At 41.7% G+C, this 17,049-nt stretch overlaps 1 protein-coding gene across 1 annotated transcript in view; it reads right to left on the bottom strand.

Moving 5' to 3' along the window:
- The window catches only part of ARHGEF18 (Rho/Rac guanine nucleotide exchange factor 18), a 794,779-nt gene that overhangs the window by 45,630 nt on the left and 732,100 nt on the right, over window positions 1-17,049 (bottom strand). Inside the window, exon 29 of the mRNA XM_053702932.1 lies at window positions 1,639-1,972. Within this exon, the coding sequence (XP_053558907.1) occupies window positions 1,639-1,972 (334 nt within the window). The remainder of the gene's footprint in view (window positions 1-1,638; window positions 1,973-17,049) is intronic.

The raw sequence follows: 17,049 nt of genomic DNA, 5'->3' as shown, positions 1-17,049 counted from the left end.
CATAAGAGACTACTACGAATCTTCCGACACTTCTCTGACAACCTCCTGTGACGAAAGGCAAAGAATGACTGGGGGATGAGGGGAGTGGTATTTAAGCCTTTGGCTGGGGTGTCTTTGCCTCCTCCTGGTGGCCAGGTTCTTATTTCCCACAAGTAATGAATGAAGCAGTGGACTCTCCTCCCATTAAGATGGGAAACACATAAAACAAACAAAAGTAATACCCTTCCAGGTTACAGATATAGCCTAATAGTTAAACAGATAATTCATTTGAACACATAAATGCCATTCTGCCTGGAGAAGGAAAATGACCAGAGACACCTGATGCCGGCTTCGTACTACAGGCCTAGAAACCTCCAAGAGCCAGTGCTTTAGAGGTAATTGGGGGTTTAACTGTAAATACTTAAAAAAGCTCACTTGCTTTAAGAAAAACGCACCATCTAACAGGCCATCAAAAAGGCCTAGAGACACCCAAGACCCCTTGGTTTAATGCCCCTAAGACATCTTATAAATAAAGCCCCTATAGAGTTTTAATAGCCAGGCGATCCATTTGCTAATACTGATAACCTAGCATTAATAAATGTGCATTTATTAGCACAGAGGCTCATGGGAGCCCCTATGTGCAGATCAAAGTTACATAACTATACTGAAAGCCCCATATTTATATGTGGATAACCCCTTCTATTTAGTATAATGTTTAGGGATAAAAACACACAAACTATTGTTTAACCACACTGTTTAATACAATTTTTATTTAAAAAAAGCATTTTTCACACTTTTTTTGCAGGTTTATTAAACATGATATAGAAACTAAAAAATTGCCTACATTAGGGCCTAAATATGAGCAGCATCTTAAAACTGCAAAACAGCTCAGCCCATGGCTCAGCAGTTAAAGGGTTAATCTTGCCCCTTGTCTGTATGCCTATGCAAGTGTAGAATAATTGATGTAGTTTTGAAGACAAAGTGTCCACACCAAATATTAATTTCATTTAGATTTTTCTTCTGTTCACTCACTTTGCATTTTGTCAATTGATACTAATAAACTATTAACATTTCTTTTTTTGAAAGCATTCACATTTTTCACACCTGCCTAAAACTTTTGCACAGTACTGTATTTAGTATGCAGGGATATTACATTTGATTTGGATTAAAAATAAAATACAGGTTATTAAAAGGACATTGTTGTGCCAAACTGTCATGCTCTAATTCGTAATTACCGTGGAACCCTATGTGGTTAACCTTCTTAAATTGGTTAAACACATAGGTAAAAGTAAGACAGTGATTGGTGGGATTGGGCAACTGCCACTGTCCATGGTATCACCGATATTTTTCTGCTTGGAACCAGCAGTTCTCTTTTGCTCCTGAGCAGGACTTTATGTGGTAAAATCCTCTGAGCGGGTTACACAGAGTTCTAATATAAGTAGTGCAAAAAATAAGCTCTTACAAATTAGGACATGTAATTTGTGAGCTACACTGTCCCTTATCCTCTAGTTATAAGTTTGGATTTTTTTTTTATAAATTTAAAAAGACAAAAAAAAAAAAAAATGTAATGTGTATTCCGTTGGCTATCAAGAGAAGGAGACAATTAGGTGAATGTGTATGACATTATGGCAATCCACACAATTAAATATAAAGGCTGACCTGAGCTATCCGTCCGGTGTGAAGCTTTCCCTCTGCTGCTCTTCTCCCTGCCTCCCTTCGACAGAGCTGCTAGCTTAGTGGGGATCTTTTGCTGTACTGCAGCCTGCTTTTGGATTTGGTTGGTGGCACTAAGCAGATGGATGGGCACCTCATTCTTTAGCGTCAGACGACTCTCTGCCACACTGCTGTCCCGGCGTGTCAACTCTGGTCTCTCCAAGTAGTCAGCAGCAGAAACTGATGGGGTGGATTTGGCTGTGGGCTTCATAACCAATTGTCCAGGCCCTTCTAAACTCAGCATTCCCTCTCCATTAAAACTTGAAGAATGGCTTAACCCCTGGCAAATAAAAAATATTTGGGTAAGCTTGGATCATGCCTCTAAGCATGGAGTGAAATGCAGAATCAAGGTGAAATTGTTTACTCCTGAGAATGCTCTCCTAAATTCTGTAATTTGTGGGTTGATGAGAAGATGCAACATGTGTGGTTCGTTCAAAGTCTCTGCCATGCTGTATAAACAATGATCTAATTTAATTTTCCTCCATAGAAAGTTCACTGTCTACACTGTACAATATATGGGGTCTTGAAATGTATACTGTGTCTAATTTGTGGACGTTATCTACTTAGATCAATGAAGGAGTTTCACAATGAGAAGAACAAAATTTATGATTGGCTGATAAATGAATTTACTTCATGTAGGTAAGAGTGCATGAGTGATTACTCCCGGGAAATCAACTCCTCGTCACTAGGAGGGGCAGAAATACAGTCTACACGCTTTTAATCCCTGTCACCTCTCTGGTATCCTAGTCTAACTTACAGTATAGCTGAGAAAAGGAGAAAATAGAGAAGTAGGAAAGGACAAAGCAGTGTAAATGAGCCGCCATTTGGTAAAATATAAGAGGGCGGATGATGTGGACTCTTACCACCCTGAAAGAAATTAATTCATCAGATAAGCATACATTTTGTTTTCTTTCATAAGGTGGTGCGAGTAAATGAGCCATTACTCCTGGGATTTAATACTCAAGCTGTGGAGTCCACAAGTAAATGGGTGGGAAAAAGTTAAGGTAGGCATCTATTTACCAGCCACTCAGACTATAGGACTTTCCTGTCAAAAGCTATCCCAGAAGAAAAGTGAGTACAGAAGATCAAGTTGATTTTGTGCAATCTAAAACAACAGAAGCCTCATTTGAGGCAAGAAGCCATACATAATGCCTGCTTTAAAGGGACATAAAACCCAGAAATGTTCTTTCATGATCCAGATAGTGCATACAATTTTAAAAAGGTTTTCAATTTACTACTATTATCAAATTGGCTTCTTTCTTCTGTTATTCTTTTTTGAAGATATATCTGAGTGCACATGTCTGGAACACTATATGACAGGAAACAGTGCTGCCATCTAGTGCTCTTGATAATGTATAACATTCTTGCAAAACTGCTTTCATATCGTACTGCAGACATGTCCAGACTCCTCAGTTTACCTTCTTGTTTCACAACAAAGGATAACAAGAAAACAAAAATTTGATAATAGAAGTAAACTTGAAAGTTGTTTAAAATTGTAAGCTCTAACTCATTAAAGAAACATTTTTGGGTTTTATGTCCCTTTAACCAGGAAGTTAAAGGGACAGTTCACCCAAAAAATTTGTCCCCTTTAAATTATTCCCAATGATCCTTTTAACCTGCTAGAGTGTATTAAATTGGTTACAAGTAGCTCCTTTACTCATATTTCAGCATTTGAAATAGCTGATTTAGCCTGTGGTATCGCCACCTACACTGAACAAATTAATACTGGAGTATAGGCTATTGAATAGCCTAAGTATACACAGCCAGCAGAAGAGATTACACTCTCAGTGGGATGCAGGATAGTTAAGTAATAAAATTATAATTTTCCATTGTTCTCTCTATGTATTGAGCTTTGGTGTTCCAGCCAAATAAAAGATAAGGAAGCAAGTCTGTTTACACAAACTTAGAACATAATGAGATCTGATATCACCTTTAAGTTCAACCCATTGTAATAGGCTCTGGTTTCAAAGAACAAAATCAGCTACTTCATATACACAAATAAGCATGAAAATGGAATTTCTCAAATATTTTATACTCTGCAGTTGGTATAACAAGTCATTTAAAATGCATTAATGGAAAAACAATTTTACAGTGTACTGTCCCTTTAAAGTAGCAACTGTTGTCTTCTGACTCATACATGAACAAATTAACTGAACCATAAACTAAAGATAAAGAATCTCACACGAAAAAGCAAACAAACCAGACACTCTGCTAGTGAAAATATTGCAAAAGAAACAATCACTTATAAAATACGCTGAATGTTTAAACCAATCATAGGTTCAAAAGAAGAGGGGTATTACATATACCCCGCCGGCAGTTCCTAAAGTGCCGTAAGTCGGATAAACTAGCGATGTCCAGAAATGAGCGTAACTACAAATTTCTGGAGTCGCTAGTGACTTACGGCACTTTAGAAACTGCCGGCGCCTAAGTAAAGTAAAGGAAATATCAAATCTCCCGTAACAGACTAACCTGCCTCCCAAAGATAAGCCCGACACGTAAAACCCCTATATCCGCAATCCCCCCTCTCACTACCAATAATAAATGTATTAACCCCTAGACCGACAACCCCCCACAACGCAATAAGCCTAATTAACCCCTAAACCGCCATAGCCCACACCGCAAGCAATAAATTATTAACCCCTAAACTGCCATAGCCCACACCGCAAATTAACCTATTCTAGTATTAACCCCTAAACCGCCATAGCCCACATAGCCTATTAAATGTATTAACCCCTAATCGGCCGCTGTCAACGTCGCCGCCACTATAATAAAGTTATTAACCCCTAAACCTAAGTCTAACCCTAACACCCCCCCCCTAACTTAAATATAATTTAAATAAATCTAAATAAAATTAATATTATTAACTAAATTATTCCTATCTAAAACTAAATACTTACCTATAAAATAAACCCTAAGATAGCTACAATATAATTAATAATTACATTGTAGCTATTTTAGGATTTATTTTTATTTTACAGGCAACTTTGTATTTATTTTAACTAGGTACAATAGCTATTAAATAGTTATTAACTATTTAATAGCTACCTAGTTAAAATAAGTACAAATTTACCTGTAAAATAAAACCTAACCTAAGTTACAATTACACCTAACACTACACTATCATTAAATTAATTAAATTAATTAACTACAATTACCTAAAATTAAATACAATTAAATAAAATAAACTATAGTACAAAACCTCCCCCCCACTAAATTACAGAAAATAAAAAAATTACAAGAAGTTTAAACTAATTACACCTAATCTAAGCCCCCTAATAAAATAAAAGCCCCCCAAAATAATAAAATTCCCTAAACTAAATTACAAATAGCCCTTAAAAGGGTTTTTTGCGGGGCATTGCCCCAAAGTAATCAGCTCTTTTACCTGTAAAAAAAGAAAGAAATATAACCCCCCCCCCCACACCCAACCTTACTCTGAAGCCTGATGAAACAGCCATTGGCTGAGAAACGCGTTGCCTGTTATTTTAACTTATTTTAATAAAGCCTGTTTTAGAATTTGAACACTTGCTGCTCTCTCTCATTTGGAATTTTTTCCACCTGCCTTATCTGAGGATATCTATTACTTTGACCATCCTGGGAACCATCATCTCTCTCCTGGATACCCTGCCATAAGTCTGTTGGGTGACCATATTGATCCCTTCATGCTCCCTTAGCATCAAAAGAGGTGCTTGATACATTGTGAGTACCACTCCTATTAATATCTGGTTTTGTTCACTTGCACCGACAATACTAGGCCATATAGGCACTTGTGTCTCTTCTCTGTCCACATAGAGTTCAGTTCCTGTGCTGGAAGTTGGTCTTCTGGGTGACCGAATAGATCCCAGACTGCCCCTATTAGCACTAACTGAGGTGCTCTCCTAAATGTGAGTCTGTTTGTCTTAAGATCTACAATTTTGGACCAAACAATATTGGGCCATGTGGCGCTTCTGTTTTTTCTTTTTTTAGCTTACTCTAAAACCCACCCAATCCCCCCTTAAAAAAACCTAACACTACCCCCTTGAAGATCACCCTACCTTGATTCGTCTTCACCCAGCCGGGCAGAAGTCTTCATCCGATCCGGGCACAAGTGGTCCTCCAGCCGGGCAGAAGTCTTCATCCGATCCGGGCAGAAGAGGTCCTTCAGCCGGGCAAAAGTCTTCATCCAAGCGGCATCTTCTATCTTCTGCCATCCGACAAGGAGCGGCTCCTTCTTGAAGACATCAGACGTGGAGCATCCTTCCTGGCCGACGGACTAACGACGAATGAAGGTTCCTTTAAATGACGTCATCCAAGATGGCGTCCCTTGAATTCCGATTGACTGATAGGATTCTATCAGCCAATCGGAATTAAGGTAGGAAAAATCCTATTGGCTGATGCAATCAGCCAATAGGATTGACCTTGCATTCTATTGGCTGATTGGAACAGCCAATAGAATGCAAGGTCAATCCTATTGGCTGATTGCATCAGCCAATTGGAATTCAAGGGACGCCATCTTGGATGACGTCATTTAAAGGAACCTTCATTCGTCGTTAGTCCGTCGGCCAGGAAGGATGCTCCACGTCGAATGTCTTTAAGATGGAGCCGCTCCTTGTCGGATGGAAGAAGATAGAAGATGCCGCTTGGATGAAGACTTCTGCCCGGCTGGAGGACCTCTTCTGCACGGATCGGATGAAGACTTCTGCCCGGCTGGGTGAAGACAGCTCAAGGTAGGGTGATCTTCAAGGGGGTAGTGTTAGGTTTTTTTTAAGGGGGGATTGGGTGGGTTTTAGAGTAAGGTTGGGTGTGGGTTTTAATGTTGGGGGGGTGTATTTATTTTTTTACAGGTAAAAGAGCTGATTACTTTTAAGGGCTATTTGTAATTTAGTATAGGGTAGGGAATTTTATTATTTTGGGGGGCTTTTTAATTTTATTAGGGGGCTTAGATTAGGTGTAATTAGTTTAAACTTCTTGTAATTTTTTTTATTTTCTGTAATTTAGTGTTTGTTTTTTGTACTATAGTTTATTTTATTTTATTGTATTTAATTTTAGGTAATTGTAGTTAATTTATTTAATTAATTTAATGATAGTGTAGTGTTAGGTGTAATTGTAACTTAGGTTAGGTTTTATTTTACAGGTAAATTTGTACTTATTTTAACTAGGTAGCTATTAAATAGTTAATAACTATTTAATAGCTATTGTACCTAGTTAAAATAAATACAAAGTTGACTGTAAAATAAAAATAAATCCTAAAATAGCTACAATATAATTATTAATTATATTGTAGCTATCTTAGGGTTTATTTTATAGGTAAGTATTTAGTTTTAAATAGGAATAATTTAGTTAATAATATAAATTTTATTTAGATTTATTTAAATTCTATTTAAGTTAGGGGGGTGTTAGGGTTAGACTTCGGTTTAGGGGTTAATAACTTTATTATAGTGGCGGCAACGTTGGTGGCGGCAGACTAGGGGTTAATACATTTAATAGGCTATGTGGGCTATGGCGGTTTAGGGGTTAATACTAAAATAGGTTTATTGCGGTGTGGGCTATGGCGGTTTAGGGGTTAATAGAGTTTATTAGTTATTGCGGTGGGGGATTGCGGTTGACAGGTAGATAGACATTGCGCATGCGTTAGGTGTTAGTTTATTTTTGCAGGCATTTTCGGGAGTTACGGTGCTCCCATACTCAGCGCAAGGCCTGCTACGGCTGCCTTTTATGGCGAGGTGAAAATGGAGTAAGATTTCTCCATTTTCGCCACGTAAGGCCTTGCGCTGGATATTGGATACCGATTTACGACGCGGTCCCATTTTAGCCTATGGGAGTAAAAATTGCGAGCGACGGGTGAAATATACGGGCGTAACTTGTATGCTACGCCGTATATGTAATACCAAAATCGCGCAAAATCTGGCGTCGCCAGCTTTTGCGGGCGACGCTCTATATGTAATGGAGGCCAATATATGAATTAAGAGTTTAATATCTAGGGGGGTGTTTATAATGATAGACTTGAGGAAAAGAAAAAGAGAACTTTGAAAATGAGAATATTGACTGGCAAAGACCAATTTAGGTCTGCAAAACCAGTTTTGCATGATGAAACTGGAGCAATCGGAATAACTGATTAGCTATAGTGCTTGAGACTTTAACTATGACTCTGAGAGGTACAACAGATGAAGGGATAAAACGGTAAGCTAGTGAAAATACCAAATAGCCACAGGAGCCTCCAGAAACTGAGATTAAGTATCCCTGGCTCTGGCAAAACATTTGGAAAAGATAGTATCACACGGGAGACCAAAAGGTCTAGATGTGGTAGAAAACCCCTTTGAAGAAGAAACCCTTCTCCCAAATTAAGAAATTGTAAACTGAAGCAAGCCAACTCACAAAAAGTTCACTCCTGGGATGAGAAATGCAGAAAGAGTAACATACTCAGTTCAAGTCAAATTCAAGTGAATTCCTTAATTGGGGAAAAAAATACAGGCTCCTCTTAAAAGATTAAAAAGTACCACAGCAGTGACAGTCTGATAAGTATCTCAAGTGTGAGAACTAAGACGACTTCACAAAGATATTTATTTATAACCTCGCCTCCTGAGGAAACCAACTCCTTGCACTCTCCTCAACTCCCAGACTACACACCATCTCGAAAGACTAGAGTAAGAGAAATTATTGTCCAAGAGTGAAATTATTATCTAAGAGGGACGAAAACAAAATGACACCCAGAAGACTGGAGTGGCGCATAATCCACTAGTTAGTCCAAAAGGATTACAAAGAAAACATTGTAATCCCTTTAATATTGAAAAAGCAAAGGAAAAACTTAAATTATGCTTACCTGATAATTTTCTTTTCTTCAGATGGAAAGAGTCCACAGCTGCATTCATTACTTTTGGGAATTCAGAACCTGGCCACCAGGAGGAGGCAAAGACACCCCAGCCAAAGGCTTAAATACCTACCCCACTTCCCTCATCCCCCAGTCATTCTGCCGAGGGAACAAGGAACAGTAGAAGAAATATCAGGGAGAAAAAACAAAAATAACAGACGCCCCACAGAAATAATATGGGTGGGGAGCTGTGGACTCTTCATCTGAAGAAAAGAAAATTATCAAGTAAGCATAATTTAAGTTTTTCTTCATAAATGGAAAGAGTCCAATGCTGCATTCATTACTTTTAGGAAAACAATACCCAAGCTATAGAGGACACTGAATGCAAAAACTGGAGGGTACAAGAGGCGGCCCATTCTGAGGGCACCAGGCCTGAAAACCCCTACCCAAGAAAATCCCACTTTGTCCGAAGCCGAGAACAACTTTGAAAAAAAGGAAAAGGCCCAAGGACACTGACCCGCAGATAGTCCACAAGCCTTGCTAGAGACCGCAAGAACCAGACTCAACAGCTTCCAAGAGACACCGTCGCCCAGCCGTCGGCCTCCAAACAACACACCCCTTACTAAAGAAAGGGAACAAACTAACAGTCTTCCACAAAGAAGAAAAGACATGGAGAAAACAAGATTGTACTTGTAAAGCAAGGCTAATCCCCCTTAAGGGACTCAAGGCGCTGCTCATTTTATCAACCTCGAAAGGAGGAAAGGCTGAGTAGACCTCGCCGGGGAACAAACTTGCAACCCTCGGTTTGCTACAGTGCAGAGTAGCCAGAGTGCATTAGTATGCTGAGCTAGCTGAGCATAAGGAACTCCAGAAAAAAAACCCTAAAAAGGGCACAAACACAGAGCAAAAAAAATAGAGAAACTGGGTAAGGCTAACAGAGACCCAACCAGTCTCATAGAAACAAGGGAAGGCAACGGCCAGACCCCAGAAATACAGAAACCACGGGATAAGGCCGGGAGTCTGAAACAGAGAGAGGATCTTCCCCTAACACAGTGCAACCGCCCTCTAGAAAGCAACTGAAGACGAAGGTCCCCAAGCCGCAAAAAGGTAGCTCAGAATACCGAAAAATTCAGAAACAAAACCTTGTGCAGTAAGCTCAGATAGGTCTGATGAACAACACCTGAAGCAAAAACACTGCACTCTGCAGTCATCTAAAAATGTATCTGAAACTTAAATACTTGCAGAGCAAGTAGAAGCAGCTGAAGATAGGATCCATCAGACTGCTAAGTATCCACTAACCAGCGGATAACGTTGCAGGCTAAGAGCCGCCAGTCCTTCCCACAAATCTTGAACGTGGAGAAAGGAGAAACCTCAAAGAGGCATACTGTACCTCGAATGCTCAGAGGACGAAATAGCAGAGCAACAGATCTCAGATCCTGCTCCAACACCGGACCAGCCTAAGCGACAGACATGTCTGATAGACAGGGAGGACAGAAAGACCCCAACAACAAACCCCCAGGGAATGGAAAGAAAAAAGGGGGGACTCACCCACCCCAAACGAGCTCGGGTGTCAACCGCTCCTCCAAAATAAGGCACTCCCAAGAAGAACCCCCTAGGACCTGGAACAGAGTAAAGTGCAATAGATCCGTAGGAAGACCTGTCACAACTTTCTTAGACAGTCTCTACGTAGGGAGATCAAGAGATCAAGAGGAAAGCCCAGTTCATAAGGAAGACAAACTATCCCCTCAAAAGGGAAGGGCACAGAAAAGAACAGCGTACATGTCCACAAGACATGAAGCCATAGTATGATCAAAACACGGACCGAATAAAAAAATCATCCAGACACCACTGTTGACCCAACAGAGAAAAAAACTCCCCATGAAGAGGAGCACACTCCGTCCGAAGGACAATTCAGGCCTTAAAGTTTATAACCAGTACCCGAAGGTGGATGTGAACTCTGGCCTTCCTGCTTGCAAGCCCAATGAGTTAGCTCCTATGTCGCAACATAGGGTCCCATCTGAAGCAATCAGACCTCACAGGGGATGGTAACCGGGGAACCCGGAGAACGTTTACAGGACTCACTCGTAATTCCCAGCCCAAAGGGAAGAGAACACTCTTGGCCGGAGGTCAACACACCCCAACAAGGTGCTAGGCCGCGACAAAGTCACGCAATTTCTCTAGAGCCCAAAGGCCCCAAGGGCAGCACAAAGGTAAATGAGAACGAGAACAGAGTCACCCAAGAGTAGAAAAGAAAGGCGAGTCTCCAAAATCCTTTCAGATTAACGTTCCAGAGGACCACACCCAAGGGAGAAGAATGCAAAGCATCCCAAACCCAGGCAGAAAAACATCCCCTAAGCAAAAAGCTTGGAAAAAGAGACAACACCTATCACCCCTGATATGGAGACGACTAACTCCCGAAGGAAGACAGAGCCTCACGCCCTTCACTTCCTAATTAAGCGGCCAAAGCCGCCACAAAAACTGAAGTCCAGAAAGTCTCAACCCAAAGGAAGAGAGCCTCTAAAAGGAACAAGTCCTAAAAGGACACTTCCAAAGAGACCATGTAATGGCAGTATGAAGGACCTAAATCCACCAAGCCTCCAACCCATAACGGAAGGGAAGACTCTAGTTCCCGGAAAAATCGGAAAAGACTGAGCATGTCACCTCGGATCTCAACTGAGTCCCGGCCTACTAGATTGAAAGGCGAATGAGGACTGAACCAATCCCCCATGCCCCTAAGCAACAACGGACCATCAAGTCCTCTCAGGATGCTAGTTGAAGCATGTAAAATAATAAGTAAACAACACAAATCATATTGTGATTACTAGGTGCCCTCACCGGACCAGCAGGACATAAAAAGACGCCATGTGAACAATCTAGGCCTCAAAGACAGAAGGATTTGTACCCAGTCAGGACTGACCTGAAACCAAGGGCCACAGCACTGTCAAGGCCACATAGAGTCTCCCCCGAGATGGAGGGATAAAGAACAGTCAGCCAGAACAAAAGACTAGTACGTCCTCAAAGTAAACAGTGCGACCACAAAATCGCGAGTATCAATTCCAGAGAAGAAAGTTCCCGAAGGAAACATCACACACAACATGAGCTTTAGACCAAAAAAAAAATCATCCTCACCGGATTAAAATAAAAGATAAGGCAACACGTAGGTTATCACCCAGGAAGAACGAAAAGACCCGCAGGACTCGCCCAACAGGGGTACGAGATGTCCAAGCTCAGAACTGAAAAAAGGATACACAAATAACAAAGACTATAAGAAGATTACTTCATCCCCTTATGTCTATGCAAGCAAGACAGTCAAAGATTAAGACTGAGAATCCCTAGACCCATTAAGAGTGGGATCCTCCAGCAATGCCACAACGTGGCTCAGTAGAACACGAAGGCACGCCAGTCAATAACGAAAGGCGCAACATACCTCCGCCGGGACAAAAGAAAACACTGGCCCCGAAGGTTGACTCCCTGAGGCCTCAAGGGCAGTCGCTCCCCCAGAGGGCTGAACTGGACCAGGCGATCCCACGCCTGACAAGCCCCGGTTAACGGAACACGGACAATATCACAAGCACACTCCTGGAAGGTGCAGATGCGCCAGCGCCAAAGATATGGCCATGTGGAACCGTGTCGTAACCTCCGGTGGGAACAGGCCACACTCCATAGAAGGATAAGTAGCATTTTGGTTACCTGCATGCGTATTAAGAGTTGGTGGTAGGGAACTCGCCTCGTGGGAAATAGAATCCCCAGAGGCAAATGGCTCAGTGGGCACCTGATTCCCCAATCCCGAGGAACAGAGCACTCTAAAACGGCATTCAGTACATAACTGATGGGCATGTATCACCTGGGCCAATTCAGAGTCTGAGTCAGAGACATCCGTCTACAAAAAATCAGAATCCTCCATAACTGGGATATTGAATAAAAAATGGACCAATAAGAAAAAACAGAATTTATGTTTACCTGATAAATTACTTTCTCCAACGGTGTGTCCGGTCCACGGCGTCATCCTTACTTGTGGGATATTCTCTTCCCCAACAGGAAACGGCAAAGAGTCCCAGCAAAGCTGGTCACATGATCCCTCCTAGGCTCCGCCCACCCCAGTCATTCGACCGACGGACAGGAGGAAATATATATAGGAGAAATCATATGATACCGTGGTGACTGTAGTTAGAGAAAATAATTCATCAGACCTGATTAAAAAAACCAGGGCGGGCCGTGGACCGGACACACCGTTGGAGAAAGTAATTTATCAGGTAAACATAAATTCTGTTTTCTCCAACATAGGTGTGTCCGGTCCACGGCGTCATCCTTACTTGTGGGAACCAATACCAAAGCTTTAGGACACGGATGAAGGGAGGGCGCAAATCAGGTCACCTAAACGGAAGGCACCACAGTTTGCAAAACCTTTCTCCCAAAAATAGCCTCCGAAGAAGCAAAAGTATCAAATTTGTAAAATTTGGCAAAAGTGTGCAGTGAAGACCAAGTCGCTGCCTTACATATCTGGTCAACAGAAGCCTCGTTCTTGAAGGCCCATGTGGAAGCCACAGCCCTAGTGGAGTGAGCTGTGATTTTTTCAGGAGGCTGCCGTCCGGCAGTCTCATAAGCCAATCGGATAATGCTTTTAAGCCAAAAGGAAAGAGAGGTAGAAGTCGCTTTTTGACCTCTCCTCTTACCAGAATAAACAACAAACAAGGAAGATGTTTGTCTGAAGTCTTTAGTAGCCTCTAAATAGAACTTTAGAGCACGGACTACGTCCAAATTGTGTAACAAACGTTCCTTCTTTGAAACTGGATTCGGACACAAAGAAGGTACAACTATCTCCTGGTTAATATTTTTATTGGAAACAACTTTCGGAAGAAAACCAGGCTTAGTACGCAAAACCACCTTATCTGCATGGAACACCAGATAGGGCGGAGAACACTGCAGAGCAGATAATTCTGAAACTCTTCTAGCAGAAGAAATTGCAACCAAAAACAAAACTTTCCAAGATAATAACTTAATATCTACGGAATGTAAGGGTTCAAACGGAACCCCTTGAAGAACTGAAAGAACTAGATTTAGACTCCAGGGAGGAGTCAAAGGTCTGTAAACAGGCTTGATTCTAACTAAAGCCTGAACAAATGCTTGAACATCTGGCACAGCTGCCAGCCTTTTGTGAAGTAAAACAGATAAAGCAGAGATCTGTCCCTTCAGAGAACTTGCAGATAATCCTTTCTCCAAACCTTCTTGTAGAAAGGATAGAATCTTAGGAATTTTTATCTTGTTCCATGGGAATCCTTTAGATTCACACCAACAGATATATTTTTTCCATATTTTATGGTAAATTTTTCTAGTTACAGGCTTTCTAGCCTGAATCAGAGTATCTATTACAGAATCTGAAAACCCACGCTTTGATAAAATCAAGCGTTCAATCTCCAAGCCGTCAGTTGGAGGGAAACCAGATTCGGATGTTCGAATGGACCTTGAACAAGAAGGTCCTGTCTCAAAGGTAGCTTCCATGGTGGAGCCGATGACATATTCACCAGGTCTGCATACCAAGTCCTGCGTGGCCACGCAGGAGCTATCAAGATCACCGAAGCCCTCTCCTGATTGATCCTGGCTACCAGCCTGGGAATGAGAGGAAACGGTGGGAATACATAAGCTAGGTTGAAGGTCCAAGGTGCTACTAGTGCATCTACTAGAGTCGCCTTGGGATCCCTGGATCTGGACCCGTAGCAAGGAACCTTGAAGTTCTGACGAGACGCCATCAGATCCATGTCTGGAATGCCCCATAATTGAGTTATTTGGGCAAAGATTTCCGGATGGAGTTCCCACTCCCCCGGATGGAATGTCTGACGACTCAGAAAATCCGCTTCCCAATTTTCCACTCCTGGGATGTGGATCGCAGACAAGTGGCAGGAGTGATCCTCCGCCCATTGAATTATCTTGGTCACTTCTTTCATCGCCAGGGAACTCCTTGTTCCCCCCTGATGATTGATATATGCAACGGTCGTCATGTTGTCTGACTGAAACCTTATGAATTTGGCCTTTGCTAGTTGAGGCCAAGCTCTGAGAGCATTGAATATCGCTCTCAGTTCCAGAATGTTTATCGGGAGAAGAGACTCTTCCCGAGACCATAGACCCTGAGCTTTCAGGGATTCCCAGACCGCGCCCCAGCCCACTAGGCTGGCGTCGGTCGTGACAATGACCCACTCTGGTCTGCGGAAGCTCATTCCCTGTGACAGATTGTCCAGGGTCAGCCACCAACGGAGTGAATCTCTGGTCTTTTGATCTACTTGAATCGTCGGAGACAAGTCTGTATAATCCCCATTCCACTGTCTGAGCATGCACAGTTGTAATGGTCTTAGATGAATTCGTGCAAAAGGAACTATGTCCATTGTTGCAACCATCAATCCTATTTCAAAATTCACCAAAATTTCACCACAGTGTCTTAAAGCCTTAAAAGTATTGCACACCAAATTTCAGAGCTTTAACCCTTAAATTAACGGAACCGGAGCCGTTTTTACATTTAACCCCTATACAGTCCCAGCTATATGCTTTGCTGAGACCCAACCAAGCCCAGAGGGGAATACGATACCAAATGATGCCTTCTATATGCTTTTTCAGTGATTCTTAGCTCCTCACACATGCATCTGCATGCCTTGGTCTCCAAAAACAACTGCACATTAGTGGCGCGAAAATGAGGCTCTGTCTATGACTAGAAAAGGCCCCCATCTGAAAAAGGTGTCCAACACAGTGCCTGCCGTTTTTTTTAAACAATCCCCAAGATTATAATGACCATTAACAGTTAGAATCTGCAAAATATGCCTAGCAAAGTAATCGTTTTAGCCCAGAAAAATGTCTACCAGTTTTTTAAGCCCTTATGAAGCCCTTTATTCTTTTATTAAACTAAGAAAATGGCTTACCGGTCCCCATAAGGGGAAATGACAGCCCTCTAGCATTACAAAGTCTTGTTAGAAATATGGCCAGTCATACCTTAAGCAGAAAAGTCTGCAACTGTTTCCCCCAACTGAAGTTACTTCATCTCAACAGTCCTGTGTGGAAACAGCAATCGATTTTAGTAACTTATGCTAAAATCATCTTCCTCATACAAACAGAAATCTTCATCTTTTTTCTGTTTCAGAGTAAATAGTACATACCAGCACTATTTTAAAATAACAAACACTTGATTGAAGAATAAAAACTACATTTAAACACCAAAAAACTCTTAACCATCTCCGTGGAGATGTTGCCTGTACAACGGCAAAGAGAATGACTGGGGTGGGCGGAGCCTAGGAGGGATCATGTGACCAGCTTTGCTGGGACTCTTTGCCATTTCCTGTTGGGGAAGAGAATATCCCACAAGTAAGGATGACGCCGTGGACCGGACACACCTATGTTGGAGAAATCTAAACGGCACCTTACACCCCCAATGGCTGGGGCACTCACCACCTCCAGAGAACCAGACACCAGTGGACCAGGATTTCTCTGTCACCACATGGTCAGGAATGCTGAAATGGAGAGCCAAAATGTGGCCACGCCTGGTCACAAGGTAAACCGTGCAGTCCATGCAAAGGAGCGCCTGATTGCAAAGGCCGCATCACTAGACATAGGTCGTTATGTTCTAAAATAGCCATGAGCCGAAGCAACAAAGTAAAATGAAACAATCTTACAGGAATCTACCCCGTGGAACAGGAACACGGCCCTTCAAGTGTGACAGATGGTAGCGTCGCTTCTGCCATGGACTTGAGAGAAAAAAGCAGGCAGCGAAACTCGTCAACACTGATTGCTTGTGGAGCTGTTAATATTAGTCGGGATGGTTTTGTAGAACGACACTCCCTGCATCTCCGTACTCTAACTTTCACCCATGCTCTCCTGGGACAAAAGGCAAAGAATGACTGGGGGATGAGGGAAGTGGGGGAGGTATTTAAGCCTTTGGCTGAGGTGTCTTTGCCTCCTCCTGGTGGCCAGGTTCTGAATTCCCAAAAGTAATGGATGCAGCTGTGGACTCTTTCCATTTATGAACAAAATAACATCTGATGGTAAAACAATGCACCAGAAACTTTAAGACACAGAATAAATAATGGAAGGCTGTCAGGCTGTTTGAACTTAGATCTGCATTGATCAATAAGAGAAAGTCGCATGATACAGTCTACAAAGACTCTTAGAAATAAAACTCAATTAATTCATTGAGGAGAGAAAACATTCTAAAAAATTGATTCTTCCACCAGACTTGCAAAAAAACAAAAGAAAACAGTTAATAAAAATAATTTTCCATAAATGGAACCACTGAAATACCCTGAGGAGTTATAACATGCAAAGGAGTTTCCAGAACCTATGCAAAAAGTCTGGATGCTATAGTAAGCGTTTGTCTAGAAGAACAACATTTAGGAACTGATGGTGGTCCTTGAGAAAAATAATATAAAGAAAAGCAACCTTCAGATCTATTGTGAACATATAGGAATTATAAGAAACCCGTAAATGTTTTGAGATCCCAAACAGGCCATAAAGTTTCCTTTATCTCGGGAACAAAAAACAAACTGTAATAAAATCTTGATCTTATTCTTAAAAAAATTGGTACCAGAACTATCACC

Source organism: Bombina bombina, chromosome 2, assembly GCF_027579735.1.
Source record: "Bombina bombina isolate aBomBom1 chromosome 2, aBomBom1.pri, whole genome shotgun sequence".
Classification (NCBI taxonomy): Eukaryota; Metazoa; Chordata; class Amphibia; order Anura; family Bombinatoridae; genus Bombina; species Bombina bombina.
Note: the sequence above shows the minus strand (reverse complement) of the source record. Positions and strands in the feature narration are given on the sequence as shown.